This window comes from Colletotrichum fioriniae, assembly GCF_027942845.1.
Source record: "Colletotrichum fioriniae strain IMI 355084 chromosome Unknown scaffold_9, whole genome shotgun sequence".
Lineage (NCBI taxonomy): Eukaryota > Fungi > Ascomycota > Sordariomycetes > Glomerellales > Glomerellaceae > Colletotrichum > Colletotrichum fioriniae.
The window spans coordinates 561456-588955 of record NW_027076845.1 but is presented as its reverse complement, the minus strand read 5'-3'; the positions used below and the strand labels follow the sequence as shown (position 1 = coordinate 588955).

The 27500-nt window shown below is 52.8% G+C and overlaps 5 protein-coding genes across 5 annotated transcripts; 3 read left to right on the top strand and 2 right to left on the bottom strand.

Moving 5' to 3' along the window:
* Positions 1–1010: 1010 nt before the first annotated feature.
* On the top strand, positions 1011–1386 carry N0V96_007628 (uncharacterized protein; the record flags this gene model as incomplete). The annotated part of the gene is made up of 2 exons (XM_065758087.1): positions 1011–1198; positions 1272–1386. 2 exons carry the CDS (start codon positions 1011–1013, stop codon positions 1384–1386), a joined length of 303 nt encoding a protein of 100 aa, XP_065613229.1.
* A 51-nt stretch (positions 1387–1437) lies between these two features.
* On the top strand, positions 1438–5804 carry N0V96_007627 (uncharacterized protein; the record flags this gene model as incomplete). Its single annotated transcript, XM_053194517.2, has 2 exons — positions 1438–4365; positions 4422–5804. 2 exons carry the CDS (start codon positions 1438–1440, stop codon positions 5802–5804), a joined length of 4311 nt encoding a protein of 1436 aa, XP_053048013.2.
* Positions 5805–8337: 2533 nt separating this feature from the next.
* On the top strand, positions 8338–9762 carry N0V96_007626 (uncharacterized protein; the record flags this gene model as incomplete). The annotated part of the gene is made up of 4 exons (XM_065758086.1): positions 8338–8595; positions 8736–8783; positions 8859–9173; positions 9280–9762. The coding sequence occupies 4 exons, from the start codon at positions 8338–8340 to the stop codon at positions 9760–9762; spliced, it is 1104 nt and encodes a 367-aa protein (XP_065613228.1).
* A 4589-nt stretch (positions 9763–14351) lies between these two features.
* Positions 14352–15888, bottom strand: N0V96_007625 (uncharacterized protein; the record flags this gene model as incomplete). Its single annotated transcript, XM_053194515.2, has 4 exons — positions 14352–14496; positions 14569–14979; positions 15282–15699; positions 15882–15888. 4 exons carry the CDS (start codon positions 15886–15888, stop codon positions 14352–14354), a joined length of 981 nt encoding a protein of 326 aa, XP_053048011.2.
* Positions 15889–21210: 5322 nt separating this feature from the next.
* On the bottom strand, positions 21211–21933 carry N0V96_007624 (uncharacterized protein; the record flags this gene model as incomplete). Its single annotated transcript, XM_053194514.1, has 2 exons — positions 21211–21316; positions 21386–21933. 2 exons carry the CDS (start codon positions 21931–21933, stop codon positions 21211–21213), a joined length of 654 nt encoding a protein of 217 aa, XP_053048010.1.
* Positions 21934–27500: the final 5567 nt, after the last annotated feature.

Below are 27500 nucleotides of genomic sequence, written 5' to 3'. Positions count from 1 at the left end.
TCCACCACGCCCAACGATCCCGTCCTCTGCCGTAACCCATTGCTCACTGCACTCACCACACGCACACGCACACGCACGCACGCACACACCTCTTCTCTCTCTCTCTCTCTCTTTCGCAGCAGCCATCTCTTCCGCCTCTTTTTCTCTTCCTACAACACACTCCACACGACCGCTCCGTCGTTGTTGTCGATTTTTCCTCTTTTCTTCGCGAGCTTCTCGTCGCCCACGTCGCCGCTGTTTACAAATCCAGGATTTGGCGACGCTTACAGAGACGACAAGTTTGTATTGCATAGTTTGCTACGCACAGTACCGTCCCGTTTTCGAAGACCACCCCCGGCTCGCTTTGTCTCGACCTGCGGCTGTCCACGCCCACCCTCCACTCTCTGGAATTTCCGCCGCTCCTGGACGGACACAACCGAAACCACAACAACCCACCACCGACAGCCACCTCTCGTCGCGGGTCACTTGCTCTTCACTCCTCTCCCCAGTCGAGTTATCTGCATCTTTCTTTCTCAGATTCATGCCACAGCGACTGGCGCAACATCCAAAGTCGTTGCTGATCCAGGCGCTCGGGTCCCTTGACGACTCCACGTAATCTGTGTGAACGAAAAACACGAGACGAGACCGCCGAACCACCAACCACACTTGCCTCGTCATCCTCCTCACTACTCCAGGACGCCCACGGACGACGGAAAGGATTTTTCGCGTGGCATCGCAACAACTCCGACGAGCGCAGCACCCGACTAGCTCCTTGATGCCTGTCGCAAGTCGTTAGGCATCCTGCAGGCAGTCAACGGCTCCGTGCCTCATTGTTAGGAATAAAACCAGACGAGCACCACTTCTAAGCTTTAGACCTTTCAACTCGATAGAACTTCTCTCCACCCATTTCGACCACTGGACCGCAGACCTCATCACCGCAGTCGATCGAAGGTCCTTGGTCTCTTGCTGACCGAAACGATCGGTTCTCGAATTGCCGTAGGAGACTTGTGTAAAACCCGTGGAAAGCGGCCATGGCCGCGAACATGCAACACATGGCGGGAGCGGCGGGTATGATGCAGCAGCAACAGCCGCGTCCCCGACCCTCCCAGGTTCAGTTGAACCAGTTTCTTTACCAGACCATGCTCGCCCAGCAACAGCCGCACACAGGCTGGCAAGCTGGCGTGGCTATCCAGGAGCGCATGATCAAGTGCCATAACTTGTACGTTGAGTCCGACTTCCACCCTCTGACTTGCCCTGTTTTGCGCCGTGACTGACACGACATTTTTTTCCAGGATCACAAACATCGGCCTTGCCGTGCCCACCATTGATTTTATGAAGGCGGCAGAAGTTGGCGTAAACTTCGAGCGCGATGCCTTTAACAAGTGTCAAGATAAGGTAATGTTTTGAGCGAAGAACTTCGTCTTGACGTCTCTCCCCGGTCAGGGAAACACTAACACGATGGTGCAGGCTCAATACGAGGCCCAAATGAGCAACAAGACGAACGAGTTCTTCCGACGACGGCAAGCGAACGAGCAGACCATGACAAGCAATCTCCAGGCCCAAGCTGCGGCGCAGGCTCAGCAACAGCTCATGATGAACCAGAACGCGGCTATGCAGAACCAGATGGGTCGAGGAATGGGCCAGAATCAACAGCAGGGCTTCCAGCATCTCCAGCACCAGATGCAGGCGTCGCAGATCCCCCAGCAGGGCCAGATGGGTGTGAATATGGGAAACCAGGGCGGCCAACCGATAGGTCCCAACCAGCAGATGTTCCAGATGCCCGGTGGACAAGGACGACCACAGAACGGCATTCCCACCGACGCCTCAAATCTCACACCGCACGATCAGCAAAAGGTGATGGAGCTTGCACAAAAGATGGCATCCGCTTGCCCCGATCCTCAAAAGAATCACTACCGCAACATTGTACAGACCCGGTTTGCCCAGAGGGCGCAGGAGTACACCGCTCAAGGCAAGGACCCGGTCTTGATCTGGTTTCAGCACCAAGCCTTCCAAGGCCTGTCAAAAAACGCCGCTCTAGCCAGACAGCGACAGCAACAGGGTGGCATGCCACCCAACATGAACCCTGCCCAGGCCCAGGCCATGATGCAAGCCGGTAGAGGACAAATCAATCCAGCGATGATGAACGCGGCAAATATGCAGTCTGGCAATGGGGACTTTGGCCAGTTCACCATGGAAAGTATCATGAACCAACAAAAGGCGGGCATACTAGCCCAAGAGCAAGGCCAGATGGTCGTGCCTGCGAGCAACGGCCCAGCGCGCAACGCCACGCCGCAACCCATCGCTGGGGGCCAAGGTCAGGGAATGCCTAATCAACCTGGACAGAGTCAAACACCGCGACCGAACCAGGCTCAGCAACAGTTGAGTATGCAGCAGGCGCAACAACTCAAGATTGAGCAACAGCAGTCGCAACACGCGGCACAGATGCGTGCTCAACAGCAAGCCAGACAATTACAGGGGCAGCCGAACGGTCTCGGTGGCGCACCGCCATCCCAGAGCCCGGGTATGAACACTCTCAACACCCCCATGCGCCGTCCTCCGAGTGCCATGAATCCCATGGAAGGCCAGAATGGGCAACAGGCAAACGGTCCTTTTGCCGGCACTCTTGACCCCCGTTTCAACCAGGGCAATCAACGGCCGATGGGTGCAGCGGGCAACATGAACATGACCAACACCCCGCTTTTCCACAGCATGATGGCAAGCATGAATCCCGAGCAAAGGCAGGCTGTCCACGGCCTGCCACCCGACAAGTTGAACGAGGTCATGCAGAAGTGGCAGGAGCAACAGCGCAAGATGCAAATGAATGCTATGGGCAACCCGGGCCAGATGCAGGGTCGGCCAGGGCAACTTGGACAGTTTAACGTTGCCAATGGCAATCAGTTCATGGCCAACGGCATGATGCCTCAGCAAGCGCAACCAGGTGCTCCTGCTCCTAACAACCAACAGCAACTCATCGCTCAGCAACAGCAGATGCTGAACCGGTTGAGAAACCAGCAAACACCTGTAGCACCGGCTCACCAAGTCATGATGGACAGCATGGAGCTGCCGCCACCAGTCCTCCAACAAGTAGGAAACCAGCTTCGTGCTCCTCCTGAGGTACGCAAGTGGAAGGACCTCCGACAATGGCTCGCACAAAACCCCGTCCAGCCACAATTGCAACAGCATCTCGAGAGAATTCAGAGATCGCAGTTCGCGACCTACATGCAGAGGCAGATGGAGAAACGCAACCAGCAGCAGGCGGCAGCGGCGGCAGCGCAGCAGCAGCAGCAGCAGCAGCAGCAACAACAACAAACTCAGCAACAACAACCGCCTCAACCTCAGCCGCCTCAGCAGGTTCCGCCACAGGCTCAACTACAGCAAATTGCACAGCCGCCTCAACAAGCTCAACCTCAAGGACCAGCGCAGCCACAGCAGAATGGGATGCAGCCTGGCAACGGCGTCCAGAACCCGCAGGCACCCAACCAACCAGGCATGCCGCCTGGCATGCCGAGTATTCCAGCTCACATGATTCAGGTGACGCCAACTGATATCATGAACGCTCGCAAGGCGAACCCCAAGATTGCCAGCCTTACCGACGATCAACTGAGACAGTTCATCATACAGATCAAGCAAAGGCAGATGGCTGCCGCGATGCAGAAAGAGATGGCCATGCGCCAGGCTCAATCACAAGGGCTACCGGCGCCGGGAGGACCAACCATCCCAGTGTCTGCACCTCAACCATCCCAAATGCCACAGCCCGGTATACCAGCAAATATCACCCCGACGCCCGCTCAAGCTCCACCAGTACCGCCGAAGCAGCAGAGCGCAACTCCTGATCAGAAGGCTGTTGCCAACGCCGCGGCACCAAGGAACAATAACAATAACAACAACAACCGTCCGGCCTCGAGCAACCAAGCACAGCCTCCGAACCCCTCGCCTGCGACGCAGCAAAAGAACCTCAAGCGACCTAGCACTGACGAGCCTGCCGACGTCCCTCAGGCATCTCAGCAGCCTCAGAGGCCTACTGCTCAACCGGGCCAGATGCGCCCGTTCCCGAACTTCACCCCGGAGCAAATTGCGGCCATGAATCCCGAGCAGAGGGCCAAGTATGAGGCAATGAAGAGTCGCCAACAGGCTATGCAAGCTGCAGGCTCGGGCATTGCACCTACGGAGAACGACTTTGACAAGCTAAGGCGCATTGGTCAAGAAGAGCAGAGGTTGATGATGACGGAGCACATGCCTGATATTCCCATGCCACCAGAGCAGCGTTCAGAGACTTGCACCAAACTCATGAAGATCGTGGTCGACATGGGCAAGATTGGAAAGGCCCTGGGGCGCTGGTATGCCGCAACCCGTGATGATCAGCGTGCCAAGAGCTATTTCCGAGCTGTAAGTGGACAATCATGCTCGTTGCTGGCCTTTTGCATCTTACTAACATGATCCAGCGACTCCGGATGATCAGACAATTCACCGACGGTGAACACATGATGAACCCTAAGCCGGTCTTCAGTGTCAGGCCCGCCGAGATTGACGAGGTTCGTCGACTCCTCGAGAGCATGGCACGCGACTGTGCCTCCCTCGGCAAGAAGGCCGGTGCCGTGCCACCACAGCAAGGCCAACCCGCAGCGCCGAACCAGGCCGGTGCTACTCCTGCTCAAAGCGGGCAGGTGACGCCATTGAGTGCCGCCAACTTGGAGAAGCAGACCAAGGCTTTGAATAATATGCACCAGCGGTCCAACAGCAAGAGCGGGGCCCCCCCAGCTGCACCAACGACGAGCCAGCCTCCATTCCCGTTCAACGCAACCTCTCCGCATGGCGATCCCACTTACATGGACAGGCCAAAGGTGAACAGGGACAACCTCAAATTGCCCAACCCGCGAAAGAAGGCAAAGACTGGGGCTCAACCGACACCGCCCCAGCAGCCAAGCCAGACAACCCCGTCGCCCCAGATCAGCAAGTCTGGTTCCCCGGAGCTCAAGAGGCAGGCCATGCCCGAACCCAAGGCGCCGCCGAAACCCATGTTCTTGTGCCCCGAGGCAGACTGCGAGATGGCGACAACAGGTTTCCCTTCAGAGCAGGCGCGACAAACGCATATCCAGGAAGAGCATGTCAAGCCTCTGGAGGACCCCATGAAGTTCATGCAAGAGAACTTGGCTCTTTCTTTGGGATTGGATGCCAACGGTCAGGTGCCAGTCACTGCACAGCCAATGGGCCAGAACGCATCGAAACAAGGCCAAACACCAGCCAGCAATCCAGGTGCGACGCCAATGTCTCGCGATGCGTCGATGCAGCGTACGGGCAGCAAGATGGGAGGGAAAGCACAGGACAACAAGCTTGCGGTTGGCAAGACGGACAACACTCCCAAGATGGAGCACAAGCAGCCGGAGATGGCGGCCGCACCGGCTCCGGCGATGGATGCGTGGGCAACAACGATCAACCCACAGAGCTTGTTCAACAACCTCGGCAAGTTCGAGCTCGGCGCCAACGGCGTCATCAGCGACATGGCCGTGTACCGGTCACAGACACCGAACGATACGCCCGAGTCGAGCAAGGACAGCGGATCATCGGAGCCCAACAGCGATATTTCAGAGGGTGTCCACTTGGACATTGACCTCAACTGGCAACCAGTCGACATGGACGTGCTTCTCGATATGAACAACATCAACATGGACGGACTTGACGGCGGGGCTGAGTTTGAGGGGCTGATGCTAGAGGAGGCGATGCCGATGGAGCAGTTTCCTAACTGGGATGAAGTGACGAACGACTTCAATAAGCCGTTCCAGTTCGACAACAGCCTATACTCGCTCGATGTCTCGTCGTCAATGTAAGGAACAGAGACGAGGGGGCAAAACGACAAAGAGGAAGCAGAGAGAGGGTTAAAAAAAAGAAAAAGTGACCGACAAATACGATGGAAAGCGGATGCTGGATACCCCCGGGAGAGAATTCCACGAATGACGACCAGCCGGTTCATTATATGGGTGGGCAAGGTTAGCATTGGGAAAAGCAAAGGAAAGGATTCGGCGTTCCTCTGGCAGGGTTGCAGACTGGCTCAGTGTGCAGGCTCTGGGCTGGTCTCTTTTTCAAGCGTTTGTCTTTTTTTTTTGGGTTATTTTTTGGGTATACGGAGAAAGTTCTTTGAGCAGTCGTGGCATGGACACTATTTGCTCGGTGTGTGGACTGGGTGGTTTGAGGGCGCGACGAAGATGATTATTTTTCACTTCTTTTTTTTCTTTTGCTGTCTTTTGAAGATTATTTCATTTGGAGAGACAGCTACTTCTACGCGTCGTATGTATCGAAGGGGGGGAGGCCGAATTGTTTTAGTTAGTTCCCTTGGCGAGGACGAAAGCGTCAGCGCAACTCTCGCAAGGGCGAGAGGAATGATACCCGAGTTTACAAACGAGCGTGTCATGAGACTGTGATGATGAGATGTTGCCATGCTCGAAAGTGTCGTGAGAGGCCTGAAGCTACAAACAAGAAGGTTTGGGTTGGAAATAAGTGGAAGATGACAAGAGGGAGGAGGGAGGAGGAGCCCATGCCAATCAGCGCCAGTGTCAACGCCAACGACGCGTGGTGGTTGATATTACCCCCAATTAACTAAGAGTGACGGAAGGATATCCGTAGGTCGGTTCTTTAGGACGGTCGGGGGAGGTGTCACGTCGATCCCAGCAGCGTGGACCCTGAACGGTGCGTAGCCCCCCGGTACCTGCATTTTCATGTTTCGTTAGCGCTAGGCCAGATGCGATCGACGGGTGGCTAGGCGGACCCTTGCAAACCTGGAAAGTTGCAACGCGCCTCTGGGGACTTTCAGGTGTTGGTGTTGGTGTTGGTGTACAGTGCTTATGTAAGCCGCGCTCTGGAACACGGTTGTATTCGTAGTCCTAGGTGATGTAAAGCACTGTAAGATGCCCGCATTCTGGAAACTCTCAGCGGTGCAGCGTGTAAAGGTAGTTAGGTAAGGTAGGTGACGGGATCCGACGAATGCAGTGACGTGCCGCGGGCGGGTTTGGGACCTTGACGCAGCAGGGTACGCGACCAAAGATGCCAGCCACCAAACAGGGGGGAGGCGAGGGCGATGAAGCGGGCCGCGAATTTGGGGCGGTTTCTTTACACTACCTCATGTACTTCTTTTTTCTTTCTTTTTTGCTAGGCGTACGCAGTACTTCGATCTTACAGTGAGGTTCATGCAGTGAAGAAATCGGAAAAGTGCGCTACTGCCGCGGGCTACGCGGTCCCCTGAGACGCTACCATTTCACATATTCCTTCCTTCTCAGACAAACGGTCAAAAGGTGCATCGCACCACCCTTTTACGCGTCTTTGTCTGTGTGTGACACTGGATCATTATCATATTCCACGGAATACCTACCTAACCAACACACATTGAATCGTAAACGACTTTGCTTCCCCCCCTTTTTTTTTCCCCCTTCCCCTTGGTTGTGAGAAATTCATCTCTTCTCCCTAACGTTCTCAAAGGGTCAAGGTTTTGTAACGTTGAGCACTAGAACATCAGACGTCAAATGTCAAACGTCAACAAACAGTCGTTGCTGTTATTTGTTTTGTTTAGAAAAAAAATACAAACGCACGGGCAGTGGACGGGACGGGAGACAGCAAGCACCTAAGAGGCTCAGTTGCCCCCCGTTCAGTGGGTTGGCTACCGCATTCTTGTGTTGCTACAGCTGCACGCGGGCGGGAGCCGTTCTTCGTTCGTTCGGGTTAGGTTTAGGCTTGGGCTCAGAGGTACAGATAGGTACCTTAACACTGGACGTGGACGGTGGACGGTGGACGGGCTCTTGGGCGCCTTTCTCCTACCTTAATCCCCAGCACCCCCCCCAGCACAGCACGTCGCCCAGCTCCGTACACGGCACGCCGCGAAACACGCTCCGAGAAAGTTCGCTTGAGAGCTTTTTTGTAAATTGGCGATTTGAGTGGGAATAGCAACTCTTCCCTCTTCCCCTTCCTTTTCCTCTCTCTCTCTCTCTTTCTCTCTCACTCCCTTCTCCGTATCCCCTCTCTCTCCGCGTGCACTTCTACTGGGTATTACCTGGGGGCTTTTTAGCTAAGGTGCTTTACTCACACAAACCCTCCTCATCCCTCCCCTCCTCCACACCAACACGCTCTTCCCATCCCGTCAAACTACCCTACCCACCTAACCTCCAATCAACCACTACGAGGATCCAGACCCCCAACTCCGTCCTCTTCCCTCCCTTTCCCTTCCCCCTAAGCTCCCTTTCCTCCAAAACTTCAACGGTGGTGCAGGAAAAGGAAAAAGGAAACATCAGGTATACACATAACACGGTCTTTACCACCCATCAACACAAACACGCATACACACGGTACGCTCCAACGTACAGCGAAAAAAAGATCATGGACCCCTCATCGCCAGCAAAGAGACGCGCCCTCGCGCCCCTGGACGCGAACGTGAACGCGATATCGTCGCCCACGAAGCTGCACAAACACTCCAAGCTGGGGGCCGCGCCTCAATCACCGCGTAAGAGCAGCAGCAGCAGCCCCATCAAGTCTCTCAATCTCAAAAGGTCCTTCGCCGCTGCCGCCGTCGACATCTTTGACGAAAACGCACTCGTTCCTAAGAAGAAGCAGTGCCAGGAGCCCGCCTCTGCTGCTGTTGGTTCTGATGCTGCTGCTACTACTACTACTACCGCTGCACCCGTAGCTGTAGTTGCACCTGCAACTACACCTGCGCGAGAAGTTGCATTGGCATCTGAAGCTACTTCACCAGTCACTGCTATTCCATCCGCATCCAGGCCGCACAGACGGAGATGGAGATGGACGTTGATCCCGATGCCACGGAGGTGAGAAGATATCTCAAAAAGGTCAATTGACAACATACATTGGATCTAATGTACTGACACGCGTGCCATTGACAGACCCAGAGCGAACAATCAGAAGAGCAGAACCAGCAAAGCGAACAACAACAACAACAACAACAACAACAACAACAGCCAGAACCCGAGGTGCAGGGCGAGAACGAACTGCTGCCAGAACAGCAGCAGGATGAATCGCGGCACGAGACACCGCGAACCCGCTCCGCGTCCCCCGACACGTCGGCCGTGTTCGACACCTCGGCCATGGACACGTCCCAAAACACCACCATCCTCACCGAGCCCGACGCAGAGCAGCAGGCTAGGACCCTGCCGCCGCCGAGGCCGAGGAGGTTATTGACCCGCGAGGAGGCGCGACAGGTACGACTTTTCTTCTTCCCATTGTAACCCTTCGTTGTGCCGTATGGTTATATTGGGTCGATATTTTCAAGACAAGATTTCTGACTTTGATGGTCTGGTGTTATAGAAAGCTCGGATCCTTCGATTGAAACTCGGACTTGCGAATTACAAGCTCCAGACGGGACAGGAGAACGTGCCGCTTGACAAATTGGAGGTGAAGCCGCGACCGGGGCAGCAGCAGCAACAGCCGGAGACGAAGATGCAATCGCAGACGACGGAGAGGGCCCTGCCGACGGTCATGGTGCAGCCGCCTTCAAGCCGTGATGGTCCTCCTGAGAAGGACGCCGAGGAGGAGGTCGTCGAGGAGACTGAGACGGACGAGCCCGAGCAAACGCAGGGGTCTGACGAGGCTGAAGTGGCGGCGACGCAGGCGCAAGAGAAGGAACCTCGGACTGTGGTCGGCGTGCTGCCGCGTCTGGAGACGGATGCCCTCAAAGCTGGTGGGGGCGACGACAATGACGAGCCGACGAGTGCTGTTTCGGGTGGGATCGTGAGCAGTCTTCTCAGTTTGGCGAGGGGATCGTCTTCCTCAGTTTCTACTTCGTCATGACGTCCGTCGGTGGTGGATGAATATATATACCTGGGTTTTTGGAGTGGTGAAAAAAGGCGTTTTATGTTGGGGAACTTGCATTGCATCGTTTCGGCTCGACTCATCGTCGACCACCCCGCGTCGGAATTTTTTCTATCTTTTTCTTTGTTTTTTGCATGATGTTTCGTCGCAGCAAACGGGTTGATGATATTACTGCGCCATTATTATGGTTCAGAAAGGAGGTGGGAAAGGGGAGACTTGTGGTCTATCTGAAGATGGGATTGGAATACATCCCAATCTTCAGATCTGGTTCCCCTTGGGCATGGAGGAGGGAGAGCCTGATTTATTGTCAAAGAGTTAATCGCTGGGCAAACTTGTACGCACCTCATGATGGAAGGATGGTCACCCTTTTTTTTTTTTTTTTGCACCCCAAGCTGAGACGCATATTGGGCTTGAGTTTGTCAGCTTCGCTTCATGTCGGAAGCTGCGAAAACTACAGCATGAGGAAACGGCGTTATGGGCGCTCTTATTACCTTGATTGAGAGCTAGAGCTAGAGCTTGAGCTGAAAATGCCGGCGAAAGCCAAAACTATGTTTTTGTCTGCATGAACGAAAAGTTGCGTTATTGGTTTATTTGCATGATGAAAAGCGACTGAAGTTTTGAATGTATAGATCTAGCTGTGATGAGGTCCAATGATGTGACTTTCTGAGATGATGCTGTGAAATATCTCTCGGGCTTGTCGGGGTTAGGAGGTAGACTAGTCGACCGGGGGCGGGAACGGTGCGGGGAGGCGGAAGTGAGGGAGAGCGGGGCTTGATGAAGGCTTGGTGGGGCCGTGTCAGACACGGATACGGCATTGAGGTGGGGTCTGTTCCGGTTTTTTTCGGGGATCGGCGTACTTGGCTCGGCACGATCGACGCGGTGGTTGGCAATGAAGCTTACATTGGTGGAATAGCCGATTCGAGGCAAATGGGATAAATGGTGTTTCAAGGGGTTTGTTATGTGTTGTTGTGTTTTGCGAGTGAGGTTTTCCCTCGAGGTAGGGGTATGTCGGTTTGCATGAGGGGTTTGGGTAGCTACTTCGTAGGTAGGGAAGCTAGGTCAGATGCGGCCCACGATAGATAATAGCAAGTATTGGAGCGGTCGCGTTGGCTGATGTTGTTTCGTTGAGCGGTTCCTCGTCACCAGGCATATAGCTGGTTGGTTTATGCGTAGTGTCGCTATCCTCTTAGTTAGCGGTATGCCGTTACTTAGTGGGCTGTTGAGGAATGGTATGGGATCTTGTAAACGCGAATTAGCAATTCGTCTACTTGCTTTTGTTCCTTGATAGAACCAGACACGGTACGTGTGGTCCCATTGGCGGTGGGACTGAATCAGCAGCTAGTCTTCCTCTTTGGCTTAGCCTGGGATCAAAGGTAGACACCCGATTGTAGGTATACCATAGGCTGGGCCAGCTCACGCTTGGTGGGATTCGGCAATGTCCTCATCGACCAACGGTATCTCGTTGGATGACAATGTGGTGATGAAATTTTCGACGGTCTGGAGATGACTTGGATTCTTGGGCCCAAGTCCGACACAACAAACACGTAGGTCGGGGTCCTCTATCTAGCCGCCATTTTTATATAGTTTCTTTCTGGTGTATGTATTGGCGTGAATACGTTTAGGATAAATATTAGAGAGTAAGGGGGCAACAATTCTTTTGTAGTAGGTACTTATGCTTCTATATCCCCGTTACATGAACGATAACCACAAAAACGAAGGTTGCTTTGGCATACTAATATTCACAATGCCTCTATCTTGAGCATACGACAAACTTGTCAAGCTTGCAGGAGGTAAATCTACGAATGATATCATCAATAAATGGACTCGAAAATGCCACGAAGAGGGGTGGCAGAGCTCGGTTTCGTGTAAAGATAGTCGCCCAGAGGAAGATGCAAGACAAAAGGGCAAGACTGAAGAAGCTACGATTTCCTCCTCGCCGTGTCTCTTGTCGACGTTCAATACATACAGCCGGCGTGCGCGCGGTGGTGGATGAGGTTCATTGAACCTTCTCAGCGGCAGAAACCTATGATCTCCAAGAGAGGGATTTTGAGCAGTCGGGGCTGTTCTTTAGATGGAGAGGTACTTTGCCGTCGGGACCTGGAAATGACAAGCTGTTTGGGTAATAGGTTCCATGTCAGAAACATGTGTACAGAACCAGGCAATTGGAAGACAGTCTGAGCCGTTCGGGGCGAAGTTGCCTCTCTCCTCCTTTCGTTTTCCGGTTTAGGGTCGGATCCTCAGAGACGAAATGCAGGCCGACATGGCCCATGTCTCTTATAGTCCTGGTTCGCTTTGGGAGTGATGGGGATGGGTGCCCTTGTAAAGAGTGATTTGGGACACTGGAAGGGGACGTGTGTGGAGTACCGGGTCGGTTTTAGAACGGGCGGCTGGCAGTTTATATTCTGGAGCCATGGGGAACGGCTCTCGCCTTAGCTTTTTTTTTTGCTCTGGCCATTCTTTCCATGTCAAGACGCATCGTGGGCTGGCTATTGTGGTTGAATTGCCCGTCTCTGTGCGTCTTCAATGTGTTGTGCGAGGCTTACGTGTAGGCATGGTAATGCCTTTGTGGCTTCTGTATAGCTTGAAGCAGCCAACGGAAGATGAACGGTGAGACACTCTTTTCTGTAGTTTTACGATTATATAAGTACCTGAGAACGTGCAACATAGAACACTCGACATGGAGATATCCTACTTATTCTTTTCGAGACCGAGAGTGGAACCGGAATCCAGATAGCACAAGCAACTTATTATCAAGCAGGCTATAAAACGTCTATTTAAGCTAGAGAGCATACTGACTTATCAACCAGTCACTCACTCCCTAGCATATATACATAAGAGAATATGCAATGAAGGTTGACGGAGTGTATTTAGATGAATCTCTTTCTTGTGGTGGAAAGGAGTAACCTTAGGAACATGCATCGGTAGTGCTCCAAGGGACGATTTGTCCGCCACCGACGCAAATTCGACACCCGCAGCTCGCCGGGATATTACGGAAGCATCAAGAGCTTTGTATAACCTCCGAAGAAGTTGGAGATTCCCGTCAAACGGCACGAGAGAAAAGAAACTTTTAAAGTCGTTACAGGCCTAGTTGGCCGGAGGGAGCGGGGTTCTCGTCAGTTACATCCGGTGCCTGGACATGAGCACCAGAGCCTTGGTGAAGGTAAGATATTTGAATATTTGGTTGACATTTGGTATTATATTTCATGCAGCGGTTTTGCTGTTGCAGAGCATGGATAGCTGCCATGTGCAGGGCTGTCTAGAAGGTGCGCGTCAGCGGAGCAGATGAGCTTTATATGCATTTAAAAACTCACTCGCGAGAATGTAAGCTTCGTCAATAATGAGATGATGGCACTTTCAATTCAATGAAGAGTTCATACTGGTAGGCAACCGTCCAATAGCTCCGATCCTGCAATGGAAGGAATTCAATGGCGCCGACCCAAAGAAATTAAGCCATTCAAGCTTGAATGTCTGCTTCCTAGAACAAAGATCCTAGCTGAGATTTACTTGGAAAAATAACAGGATCACAAGTCCCGGGTAGCAATCACACCTATGGATCTGTGTATCTGACAGTCACAGCAGAGGCCTAGCTGGTCGGAAATTCCATGGGGATAATGTCCAGTTGGCAACAGAAGGATGTGCTCGTGTCTCAACGGCTCAATCCTTCCATCTCCAAGTCCGACCATTTGATCAAGATCCGTATTCTTCAGCGATTACTGTTTAGAGTTTATTCTTGTGAGTATATGTCGGTCATGATGCAACTATACGGCGCGGGGCTCTCATCCTGCCTGAACATGACCTCCCAGAGTGAGGTACTCCGGTCATGTCTCAACCTGGCCTTATGACTGCCTTACCCTTCTTTCGGCCTGCATCATACCATTCGAAGTTAGCTTGTTTTCTATCCTAGAACCGTATTACCCCCCCTCTTATATATACCGTTGCGTTTGACGATACTGTCGATGACCGATGGGGATCAAGATGCTATCGCCCGTACGGCCTCCAACGATGCTGGCTTGTGATACACCGCCACAAAGACAACACAGCTAACGACACAGCCGACCCATTCGAAGCAGAATTACATGTCCCTGGTCCCGACCGCAGCGCTGGGCAGGAAGAAGCAGTCACACTTAAATATCAGCAATGAACCGGCCCCATGGTGCGAAGAGGAGGCAGCCTCCAGCCAGGCTAGCACTTGAAGACTCCAAAGCGAGAGAACCGTTTAGTCGCTGACATTCTTCAGTCTGAAAGTATCCCGGGAACGACATGGTGTTTGCCGATGAATTTATGCCTGGTTCCTGTCATTTTCAGTTCACTAGGCTAGCTCATTCGCTGAGCTTAGTAGACGTGCTTTAATGTTCTTTAATGTCGTAAATCGCCGTGTCTATGTGTTCGTGTCATACTGATACCGCTTCTAATGCCGCAGGAAACAAAACCCAGCCAACTAACCAAGGTGAGAGCAACAGAGCTACGCTTCCATGTCCGCTCATCAACGTGTACACCAACAAGAAATGATAACGCAAAGAAAAAATACACCACCAAATCGAGTCCCGCTCTGCAAAATGGTATCGTAATCACTTGCGCTCCACCTCCGCCGCGGCACTCTCGGTGCCACTCTCTACAGTCGACTCTTTCCTCACACCATTTGAAGCCTTGGGCTTGCCGAAAAGAAGCCCGGGGTGTCCAAGGCACAGAGAAAACACAGCGCAGATAACGAGTCTATGAAAGACATGTTAGCATGAAAAGCCCACCAAATGCCAACTTCGATGGCGGGGGGAATAAAAGACTTACACTCCCTCCAACCCAATGAACAGCCCCTCATTCGTAATCTTATCAGAATTCGAATACCCTTCACTCAGCTCGTCGACACGGTACGCGCACCGCGCGAGGATCAGCACGACCGCCAGCGCCAGGAACCCGAAAAACGTCTTTTCGCGACGTGTCAGCGCCCGCGCGACGTCGGACCGCGTGTAGCGGATCATGTAGTCGGCGAAGAGGGAGCAAAAGGCGACGAGGACGATGACCTGGATGACGAGGCCGGCCATGGCGAGGTCGACGCCCACGTCGGAGCTGCCCGAAGAGGTGGTGCTCAGGGCGCCGCCGGCCGCCTGAAGGACGAGGCAGAAGACGTCAAAGGAGATGAAGAGCCAGTAGATGTACTTTGTGGGGATGCGGGAGAGCTCTGGGGCGAAGGATTCGATGCTGTGCGCGTGTGTGTCTGAGTCAGTTGATGTTTCTTGGGTGAATGAGTGTGATGCTATATCGGGCCGGGCCCCCTGCTATGTTTTGCTTTTCGGCCGAGAGAGGAAGAGGACTCAGATGCGCATGATCTTAGATTATGACGTGCTGTGCAAGGCGGCAAGGGGGTGGACAACGATGAGACAGCTGTCAATTAGCCCTCTCGGGGTGGGAAGTGGAATAAGAAAAGAAATACCAAAAAGAAGCAAAGAGGACGAAACCTGAATAAGAGTCACAAGAACAGAGAACAACAAAACACAACTTACGCCTTTGAAATGGTAACATAGATGGCGGCGGTGTAGTACACAGGCCCGCTAGTGATGAAGACGATCTGGAGCATGAAGGCGATGAACTCGAACGGGTTCTTGTACATGACGATGCGGCCCACGTAGCCGACAATCTCGCTGAGGCATCCGGCGAGCATGAAAGCCATGAACCACCACTGCCGCCACTTGATGCCGAGGACGACGTGGACGGCGCCGGCGAGGGCGAAGAGGGCGAGGAAAAGGATGTTGACGGCCAGGTTGGGGCGGTACTTGTACAGGCTGTACTCGAGCGGGCAGATGTCGAGGGTGCAGTTTGACTTGGGGCCGAAGGTTACGATGTAGGGCGGGAGAGGGGGCGGGGGCCGGCCATTACGACGATGGTGAGGTTTCTTTTCGTTTTCGGTGATTGGAAGATCTTCTTTGGAGGTGAGGAAAGAAGTAAAAGAGAAGAGTAGTCGAGGTGGTTGTCGGGCTCCTTTTTCTTGTCTCGTTGTGTTTACGTGCCAAAGGATTTAAGGGGATGTCTTAAACAGTCGGATTGTTCGAGCTCGGGCCTGGCCAAGGTATGATAGTTTGGGAACCAACAAGCAAACATCGCACCTTGCATTTCGAGCACGGGGAAAGAAGATAGATGATATATGCGCTTTATCTGCAGGGAGAGAGACATTTCTTGATAGGGAGTAAGGGTTTCTCTCATTTCGCTCTACTTCGCTAGACCGGGCTACTGGGCTGAGCGGGAGACCCAACCGTGAACGAACGAACAGGATGAGTCGTCACCACTCACTAGTGACCGGATACCAGGAACAAGGCTCTCTCGCATTCTCTTAGATTTTGCAGTGATCAGGAATAAGCTCATGTAGGCTAAAGTGGAGGAAAAGGAAGAAAGAGAGGCGTAGACGTGGGGGAATGGGAACGCCCAGTCAGTACTACGGTGACAGGCGCGTGGGAAAGGGAATGGCGGCGCCTGAGATTTTCTCTCGCATCCGCATCGACGGGAGGGCAGAGACATCTCGCATCGGGCGGGTGGCTTGACTAGGTAGGCTGCCAAGGGAGGATGATGGTCGATGTGGACGGAGAATCAAACAGGAGGCTGATTCCAGAGACCCTGGTTGGCTGGCGCAAACGGCATAGGGCACTTTTCAGTTCCGATTCCTTGGTGGTACCATCCATAGCAGGCTTCATTTTCCTTTGGAAACGGGCAAGACACTTCTTCCAAGGCCCAGCAACGGAGGCAACGACGGACGGAGGTAAGAAGAGAGGCTTGGCTGGTTGTCTGGCACGCATGGGGGGCTTCGATCATCGCGGGTTTGGCTGTTTGGTTGTCTTAGCTTGCTTAGCTGGAATTAAGCGAGTGCGGGAGTGGGGCCGGCCTTGAGATCCAATCTCTCAGCTTCAGTGGGAGAAGAAAAGAAAATGAGTGGAGAAATCGGCGGTCGGAGGTAGGACGCGCTTGGTCTGTGCGTGCCGAGTGCGAGCGGAAAGAGTGGAGACCATCCCGGGCTCAGGTAAGGTGAGCCAACGTCCGTTCCAGTGAGACGGGATGACAGGTTTATCTACTTACTTTCGATGACGATTGGGTCGGGACGACGTGTTCGGTTATGGGATGATGCGCGTGGCTTTCCCGGTTGGCGGTGCTCATAACGGACGTCGGATGGTTTTGAGGCTGTAGGGCTGGGGGCGCTTGCATACCTTACCTTACCTGCATACTTACCCTGCTGGTGAAGTCAAGAGGCCTGAAAAGTCGACGTGTCATTGAAAATGAATGTATCTTGGCTCAAGACTCTTGGCTAATCTTTTGGTCTCTGAAATGGATGATCTCTGGACTTGTTGCGTTGAAATCCACTCTATGCTGACGGCTGAGCCATCTGCCCCCCGTCCGTCCCGTCGGGCCCCCAGCGGTCGGAGTCGGCATCGGCGTTGGGTTGGGCCGTTTGGTAATGTAAGCTCCGATGCTCTGTTTGACGCCGAACGCCAAGACTCGATCAAGGAACGGTCAAACCGCGCCATCAGAGCCAATAAAGTGTAGCGTCTACCTGAGATTTAATCCTAGCCAACTCCCACTTCAATAAAGAAAACTAGAGGTGGAACCCCGTCCGTCGAAGAATTGCCAACGGCTTCATAGCCCGATCCCTTGAAGAACTGTGACTGCAGAGAACCCCGCCCTTTGGATCATTGCGATGCCTTACATGATGACGAAGCTCAATCAACCACCTGGCAGCTGCAAGATGCCGGTTGGTGTCGTTAGATGCGATAGGGGATACAATATACATCGACGGCCGCAAAGTGAACCCTTACGGCATGGGATCGACCGTCGAGCACCCCCTCTCGGCCCGTGTTCGAAACACCGTCCTGGACCAACATAAGTGGAGTTGTGTCCGAAACGTACAAACAACACTGCTTGCTCTTGGTCGGAGGCAGTCGTTTTAGTAGCCTTCATCTATGACGCTGTTTTGGACACCACCGACTAACCCCTAATCGAATGACACTGTGGCAATTCATCGCCATGGCGGAGATTATGTAAGTTGCTTCCGTATTTTTTAAAAGGTGAAGTAAAGAAAGAGGCTCAAAGGGGCGGCGGTGTAAATGTTGTGGTCTTGCCCAGGTGAAAAAGCAAGCAATGCCAACTTTTCCACCGCACTTTCGCACGCAAAACAAACTTGGCTGTGTGACATCTACTCCCACTTATACGCAATACCCAAGTAGCTCTAGACCTCGGCCGTGCTCGATACGAAAGACGAACCCTTGGCGCAAGCATCTGACGTAGCCGAGGGAAACGAATCAGTCGATGGGAAAGGAGAAGGGAAGAACAGTCAACCGCTGCTCAAACGATACGACCTGAGAATATACTTGAAACCAAGCATCTATAAAACAAGGGCATTGTCGATTCCTGACAATGAGCTATTAATGTTACTGAGAATAAGTCAGCACTTATGCTGTACAATGGCCACACGACACAACAAATTGCGCCCAATTCACAGCCTATGAGGCTGAGGCTATCTTTAGGCCCGGCACTGTAAGGGTACTTGGCAGACATGGGTCTCGAGTCGTTTGCCCCAAACCGCAGCCCTCCTAGGTGGAATGGTATTCTACATCAAACATGTCCACTTCGTGGAAGTTTCCTTGTTTCTAGGAGTGAATTATACTTCAAAGATCCCTTGAGGTTCAAGAGTTTGAAGTTGATAGAGAGGCTTGCAATTAGCAGTTGTTTCTGTTCGAACTCGGTAATCACGAAGTAGAACCCTCCCCCTCTAAAACACTTGATAGAAACATTCTGCATGCCAGTCTTCAAGAAGACGCTCTCTTCACGTTTACACTATTGAGCTAGCCTACAGGACCGTTGGGCAATCGATGGTCCTCTCACATGGTCAAGCTTGAGGCCCGAGATGGGGACGGATCGACACCTATGCCAGTGGTCTAGGTAAGATACGAACGAATTCAGAAAGAAAAGAGTAGGCCAACATGGTTACAACCCTTCCTGTAATAGATATCAGTCTTACTTCAGCGGCCGTTTATCCCGCTCGTTGGCCAACCATGCGCCGCGTTGTGGCATCGGCAGACCATTATAGTCTTCCTAGAGGAGGAAGGGTGAAATATTGTATATCGTATGTCGCATTGCTGATTTTGATGCTGAATCGAGGATACCATGAGGACAACTTCGTCCAAATCGCCCATGATGTGAGACACCGGTGAGGCGGCCCAAGGGGGGCAAAAGTACCGCTGCTAAGGACGTTCATTCCCACATTGTCGAATGTGACAGTTGAATAAGAGGGTTCGCTTCTTTCGATACGGCTGCAGAGGGCAACTATCATTCATTTTGGGAGCCAATGTCGGTCGACCGCCTCACGAGCGACCGACCCCTTTGAACATCTGTTTCGACGACTACAGCCAGGATTCTGATGCAGGAGCAGCAATCTAATCCACTCGAAGGTCATCTTGGAGGCCCGGACTATGGGGGGGGGGGGGGACATGATGAAGAGACACTGTCTTTCCAACCATCATCTTTGCGTTTCGAAATGAAGACACGGGTGGAGGACGAAAGGAAGGATGTATGGAAATGTCGAAACAAGCCTGAAAGAAGTATAAGGCGACTCTGGACCCATGATGGAAGTAGCATTTCGACTGTCAGAAGTCTGAGCCCAAGAAAGAAGGAACAAACGGCCTTCAATCTTAGGTTTCCCTATGCTTCAAGGCTTAGCAACTTGCTGACGATGATGAGCCATCAGACAGCAGCAGGAAGACTGCAAAAGACCAAATGCAAAAGACCAAAAAACACCGACAGTACCCCATGGTCAGCCAACACCGCGGCAGCAACAACAGACAAAAGGCCGATACTGTCGATCAATGGAAACGAAGTCCCCCCTCTCGGAAGAGACCGAGAAATGGTCCCCCACAGCTCATCCAAAGTCTCTCTTCATCTCCCCGGACTCCCGGGAACCTTGCAGTAGTAATGTATCCGGTGATCCGCAGAGGTATCCGTACGAATACATCATAAAGTACGGATACCCGCAGCATGACAAAAGGCGGAAGTGGGAGATTTGCAGCTTTGCATGAACGGGTTAGGGAACCACAAGTTCTCCAACGTTCAAAAAAAGAAGCGTAGAAAATATCCTCCGAAATGAAAGGCGGAACTGCGCCTCGCATCCTTGGGGAGTGATCAATGGGATCATGGGATACGGTTCCAGAACACCCAGACTCTCTCTCTCGTCCAATTCGCCTTCCTTTTCCGGCGCGCGCCAGGCTGACCTCTTTTTCGAAACCTCCCCCATCGCATGGATGAGATGTGGTGTACTCGCCCCCCTTCCCCTCATCTTCGCCGTGCCCTCGGTGAACCTTGACCGCAGGCTCTGCTCTATCCCGTATGATGTGCATAATGGAAGGAAACCTGAATACTTGTGCAGGCTGCAGCAAAGAGAGAAAGAGAGAGTGGTGGTGCATTCAACAGAAGTCGTCGGGGAAGCCGTTCATCCCATTGGGCGGAGCCGAGCGTTTCGTCCAAATTGCGACCGGGGTACCGTCCGACCAATCGCGGCCACCCGTTCGTCCAAATCGTAATCTCCCGAAAGTCCCTCAAAGTTGATCCTGTGGGGTAAGGGCCGTTTTCTTACGCCCCTGTGCCTGTGCCTGTGCGAGAGAGACACACACACTGAGAATGAGAAGGTGAGGAGGGAAGGGCCCAGGGGTGCGTGGTTAGGATCATTTGACAGGGCCGATCCTCCTTGTTCCTTGCATAGACCATCCACGTCCAAGTCTTGGCCGAAAAAGTCGTCCGAAGTGGCAGTGGCTCGTTCGATGCCGTTTCGATTGGTTGCTTATTTTGTCTGCTGATGGTTATTTCGATTCGGTGTGTATATACATACACGTAGTATGGTCTGAGCTAATGATATCGGTGCCGTCGGAATCGTCCGCAGAGGGGAAGGAAGATGATCAATGCGGATAGTTGCCGTCTAATTTCCCAATTGTAAGGCGTTGAGAGAGAAAAAAGTCCGGGGAAGGTCGCTGTAAGGCGGATGTCACCTCACTTGAGGAACATCCCCCTCTTCGATATAACTCTCATCAACCATTTTGAGCGACAAATGTCACGTTGCGAATAATCACTTTTGGTAAAATGTGGTTTCCCCAAACACTTCGTCGTTAAAGCCAGGCCGTCAAGAGTAAGCAAAGCAAAAGTCCCTCGCGCTCGATGTCTCAATCGCAATATGACTTCAACTTTGCTCATCCCAGACGTCCCCCAAATACAATTAGAAGATTAGGTACAAATGGTTTTTTTTTTTTTGCATTCCGTTAAGATACAATGTACAGAGAGAAGAAAGGGCTCTTTACATTTCCTCTTAAGACTCCCCAGCAAAAAAAGAACACCCGTTAGATTTGATCGTAAACTGCCGTAGCCTTGGTTGGCTTTTCCTCAGAAGAGATGTCCAGAAGAAGGAATTTATGCGAAGGCAAAGGCGGCAACACCGGCGACGGCGGCCAGGATGGCGGAGCCGGTCAGGCCAGCGGCACCGGCAGTGACGGGGGTCTTGGTGGGAGGAACAGCACTGGTTTAGATAATTAGCATCTTGATTCTTGTCCTCTTCAAGAGGTTTGATATTTGAGGGAGTACTCACGTTCCGTTGCCACCGGTAGGGACACCAGGGATAGTCGCAGAGGGCTTGCTGGGGGTAGGGCAAGGGATCTGAACGGTCTCGTAGATGACGGTGGGGATGACGGTGGTGATGCTGGTAGAGATGGTCTTGACGGAGCTTCCACCGCAGACGGAGGCAGCGGCGCTGGTGGCCAGAGTGGCGGGAGCAGAGACGGAGGGAGCAACGCCGCCGGTGGTGACGGGGACGGGCTTAGCACCGCTCTCGGTGGTGGGCTTGGGGACCGCGGGGACGGAGGGGGGAGCGGTGCTGTTGCCGCCGGAGGGGGGAGGAACGACGACGACGGGAGCGGTAGCGGTGGGCTTGACGCCGGACTCGGTGACGGGGACGGCGGTGGTGGGGACGGCCACGACGCTGGAGGAGACGACGGTGCTGCGGGCAGGGCAGTTGGTGACCTCGGGAGCGCAGGAGGTGATGGTGAAGTACTTGGTGGAGAAGACGGTGGAAGCGGGCTCGTCAGCGGTGGCCATGACGGCACCAGCGACGGCGAGGGCGACAGCAGCGTAACGCATTTTGAATAGAGTTATTGGGGGTGGTTTCGTGAAAACGAAGTTGTTGGTTTTGTTGGATTAAGAGAGCGAGTGTTTTTAAGCAGAGAGCTTTGGTAAAGAATGGACGACCGAAGTCAAAGTTGAGTCAAAAGCGGATGCTTGAGATTGATGAGGCTTGTTTGGCTGAAGAGGGAAGAAAAAGAAGAGGTCTGAAGCCAACGGGGAGGACGGCAGCATATTAATAGCCATGTTGGACAAGTGCGAGTCCTTTACTCAAACGGCCCCTCTCCCCGGTATGAATGAGCGAGTGAGAATGAGAGTGAGGACAAGGTGTGTGTGTGAGAGAGAGTCAGTCAGGTCCCCTCCCGTTTCCTCCGCTAGGCACTCCGCCAACAACGCCCATGAACAGCAGCAGCAAGTGAGAGTGAGTGAGCGACATGGAACGAGGCACACAGAGTGGGAAATTACACAACGCCTGCTAACATCCAACCCCATGAACGCTAATCCAGGGGGTTTGGTGGAGAGGTTGGATGGCACCAAAAGGGCACTTGGGCGAATTGGCCCGTACAGACCAGGCCGGCCAACGAACCCTTGTTTTTCACCCCGGCCTTTCCGCTGGGACTCTAGGCCGGGGTTAGATCCCATCTGCATAGCGCTACATTAGTGGCAGAACGTGAGGGAAAACGCCGTTGCCACCTTATTTGCTGGACTGCAGTATGTGGTCTCTCGCATGACTGTAGCCTGTGGGAGCCTGTGGTAAGGAGAGAGATGAGTTGTGAGCGCTTATTGAGGGTCGAGGACACGACCGGATAGGGCGCCATTGCCTGATGGTAGCCGCTGGAGTTGAGCGCCGTCTCCGTTTAAGCTTCATTGGATCTCTGGCGCCTCTTTCAATTTCCCGGTTCGTGTTAAGCAACGAAGCACAGTAATTTCGCTCGGGACTTATTACACGCTGACCACTTGCGCCAACGAAAAGGAGAGAGGGAGAGGAAAGAGGAATACATCCACACACTTGCAGGAGAAAAGCCGCTGACGCTAGCACCGTATGACAGGTGTTGGGCGTCTATTGAGTGTCCATCTGGACAATCTGACAATGGGTGAATGGCTATTTGCCGTATGAGCGTTTGTACATTGGCGGTGAAAAGAGTGAAAGAGTAAAAGTGGCTGTTCATGGTCGGGTTCGCCAATCTCGGGCCCTCCTGAGAGTTGGTCAACGCTCTGTGCCTCCTCTGATCCCGAGGATCCTGGGAGGCAAGGTTGCCCAGCACGAGTCAATCAATCAAGGACCATGGAACAATGTTTTGAAAGCGAGCCAAAAAGTGGCACATTTCATGGTAACAGGGATGGAAAGTCTGATTGGGCAAGTGGGTGGTTCGGTGAGACTTTGTACGCGGTACAGCTGGCAAAGGTATGAAGTTGTGCGAGGCGAAGCCTTTGCTGCCGTACTCGGTACTTGAGCGACTGAGTATCCGTAGTTTCGCAGATCCAGGCCGTCGTTATTTCGCTCAGTCGCCTCGCCTTCCCCTGTCTTGTCGGCTGGACAAAGTGGTCGTCAGTCTCCGAGATGCAACTTGGGCAGTACGGATGAGATGAGAGTGAGACGAGAGATCAGAGGAGGTTAAGAAAAGGTTTGCCTGAGGAATGCGGGAGCGAGCTAGACCACGTTGCTATGGTTGAGACCAGAAGACTGACTTCAGATCCGTAGATAGGGAGAGAACGATCCGTAGGGAGAGACAACCCGCGGCATTAGTCGCCTTGAAATTGTTCAGAGCTAAATGGGACAAAGGAGCGGAAGAGCTGAGTGAGTGCTGAGGCAGCGAGGCCGTCCAGCTGAGAGATGATGGGCAGCGGGAACGCACCGAAATGTGGAGGTGAAGGACGATCATCTCACCAAAGGAAGGAGGACTCGGTGAGAGGTGCAGCAGCGTCAGCGGCAGAAACAGTGACACTGCCATGGCAGAGGCTGGACAGAACAGAGAAATGAAGAAAAGAGAGAAAGAGACGCCAACGCAGAGAGAAGACGAGGAACAGGGTTCTCCGCCAAAAGAGGAGTGAAAGAGACATCCTCGAGCCAGAGACAGGGGTTCCGGTTTCCCTTGGCAAAGCCTTGTTGTGCCTTGTGCCTTGTGCCCTGTGGCCTACGCCTGTGCTTGGCCCCTCACCCTCCCTTTGTTAATTGACCCTTGACATTTTGGAAAGAAAGTCTGACAGTTTGGCCAGGGGTAAGGTTGTTAGGTAAGTACGCAGTAGTTGCACAAAGTAGGCATAACTCGAGAGAGTAGCACAAACATTTGGTTTCTCGAACTAATGCAGGAACAAGCTGCGGAAGCTGTGGACTTTTGTTTCCCAAAACATTTCAACGCCCCTAAGGTAAGGTATCGCCTAATGCCTATATAGAGTACGTACTGTTCAGTACGTACACACTTTGTATATAAGTACGTGTCTGGCACGTGCTGGGTTCATCGCTGACTGGTACGTACCCGTAAGATACGTTCCTATTCCTGCACAAGCCAGGAAGCGCAAATGATGTTCACAACTTCCCCTTTTCAGTCTTGGAGTCGTCAATCTTTTTCCCTTCCACGAACATCTCCCCTCCAGCTCCATGGCGGTCTAATTTCCTGCTGATGGCTGTCACTCAAAGGAGAGCCACTTTGAGAGTATACATCGGTATTCAGTGGGTCACGCGGCAAATCATCCCCGTATTTTCAAGAGGAGAAAACTGTCACCCAACACGACCACACCACGGCCCACGGCCCACGACATGGGACAACTCACACAGGATGTACGGAGCCGCTAGAGTCGGGGACGCCAAACTCCAAAGCAGACACTCACACAGGACTCGAGATACGGATACCTACTCGAGAATCGACAGGCGATATGTAAAGCCTGCAGGGACTGACATTGGTTGAACAGGCCCTAGTCGCAGTCGAACCGCGCCCCTCTGGATCTCCATGCCTCGTTTCCCTGTCAATCCATGGGTCCCTCGATGGCCGTCCACTGTCAGCCAAAATCCTCCGCGGCTTCAACCAGCGTCGCTACGTAGTAGATCAGCATTGTCACCACGTCAGAATCACGGACCACTGCCCGTGTGTTTTCAAGCTCAAAAAGCCAATCTTAATCTCCAAATCCTTTCTGCAGACCGCCCCGGCACTTCATAATGCCGCTCGAACCGGCTTAGCTTGGACATCTCTTCTCTTCCTTGGGCCAGCCTCCACCAACTGACAGCTTGGATGCCACGATGCCTTGGCAGCGGTGTCTGGACGCCGCCTCATCGAAAAGTCGCGGCGCTACTGGCTCTTTCTATTGATTGAATGCTCGTGCTTCAATCACTTGATGAGAGTTGCTCAACGCCCAACCGCGACATTGTGCGACGGCTTCTGCAACGCAATGAGCAAAGGCCCCGGCATGGCTACATAGAAGAACTGGCTCAAGTCTCGAGAGTCCAACCTTTTGCAAATTGCATAATCGACACATCCTTGTTGGTTATCATCAGCGGTATCTCAACAGGCCCCACGAGGTAGCCAAGGGCTCCAGCGAGCTGGCCTTCGCGCGTTTCACCACTGTGGATGCACAAGATCGTCTGATGCTCCCTCAACCCGCCCTCCCATGCTGCTTCAACCCTTATGACGTCGCATATGCCCTGCTCTACCCGTACGAGTACCTACGAATTATACGGCGCAGTGGGCACTGACCGATGGTCGGCCGAAACTGCTTGATTATGGGCATGATACCAACCTTCGCGGCTACTTTCCGTGAGAGGGCCACTGGAAACAAAATCCAGGTTTGTTTGATAGAACAGGACTCAAGGAGCAATGATAACCTTAATCAGCCGCGACTCAGTGCGGCCACCCTATGAACATACACGGCCGAGGTCGAGCACACCGGGGCCACACCAATGCAAACTTGGGTTCGGCTCTAGCTACTCTCTTCCTACCTCTGGCTTCCCAGTGGCCTCATCGGGTCGACTGCAATTTGGCCACACTGCCACACGCCACCGGGCCATACCTTGTTTTCCCGCATTTTCACCGATCATCAGGCCAGTAGCACAACTACTTTCCAAGAGGAAGCGCAATTTCCAGGCGAGCGCCATCACTGCTGCCATGTGCTGGACGGACAGTAGCGTGCAAGAAGAGGCGTCCCTCATCATGTTTAGCGCATAAAGGGCATCGTCCCCTTACCAGACTGTCGGTGAAAAGCGTCAAATCCACGACGAATTGAATGTGTCGTGGAACTCCGTCGCGTACTGACACAAACAGTAGAAACCTGTTCCTGCTGATCATCTGCTCGTTTTCTCAAATTCCAATCATCCCTGGATCTGTCGAGTCGGATGAACCATGCCGCTCCGCTTCACCAGACGCTCGCGCCACATCAACTCGTAGATCATGCAGCCAATCTTCTCGGATCTTCATACCGGTTGCCTATCACTATCCTCTTCTTCATAGGAACCGGTGCGACTACTCAAAATCGAGATGGATTCAATGTGCGATTTCGAGTCGTGGAAGGCCTACCTCTCTTCTAGGCAAGTGGGAATCAGGCCCAGTTGTTCTCGCTCCACAGGTTGACCCTACTACTATAATTTCGTCCAATACGCGACTTCGAGCTTCCTCGTGGATGAAAGGTAAAAGGAGAGGAGCAATCCGGCCATACGAAGAGCAAATCTCGGGCAATTTTTCGAAACCCACCTCTGACCCCGCAAAATTCCAAAAGGAGTAATGCCCTCAGCACCGTCATTGTGAGGAAAGTTGCTCGGAAGCCGAGTGTGTGCCACTGCTATCCGATCCCAGAGTTGCAATCTGCATACACACTCTAAGTAGTGTATCTGACTCCAGGGACGCGCACGAAGTCAAAACCTGCGAGTTTTTTACTCTGTTCTGCTCAGGCTTACGCGACTGAAGGAGGTGCGAACAGACCAAGCGGCGAGCATTCTCGTCGGCGGAGTCTTATACACATTCACTCTTTCTCCGTCCGCATCACTCTGTATTCTCAAAAATCCTGCCGTACTTGTTGCGTTTGTTCTTCCGTCCATGTGTATCCCTTTGAGCACATGCAACAAATTGTAAATTGAGACCGAAAAAGCGTGAGAGGCTTCGGGCTTACGGACAGTTTCACGCCAGTCGAAGCCCCGGTGTTCCGCGTACTCAGTTAGACGTGATACTCTAGAGGTCAAGCTACTAAACAAGTTCTGAACAGTCGAGTCATGGTTCACCTGGGGAGGCTCAGATGAACCATACGCAAGGGGTCCACGTCATGTTTCTCCGTCATACGGCTCTCGATAGCATCTAGAATCGCATCTCAGGGCCCAATTTGTGTTTCAAGACGTTATTCAGAGTGATGAGTTTCTCGTCGGCGATTTGCCACAGCAGATTTTTCTTCTCAGAGCCCCTTGGCCCTTTCCTATCCGCGTGTCTGATGAGACATTGTCTGAATAGGTACTCTACACACACCGCCGTGTCTTCAAAGCAGATCACAAAGCTCAATCATACCATGTCTCGGTAGAAACTAAGACAGTACTCGATAGCACGAACTCTGATATCCCTCTCGTATACGAATAGGCAACGACGGAACACCCACGACGACCGAGACTCTAA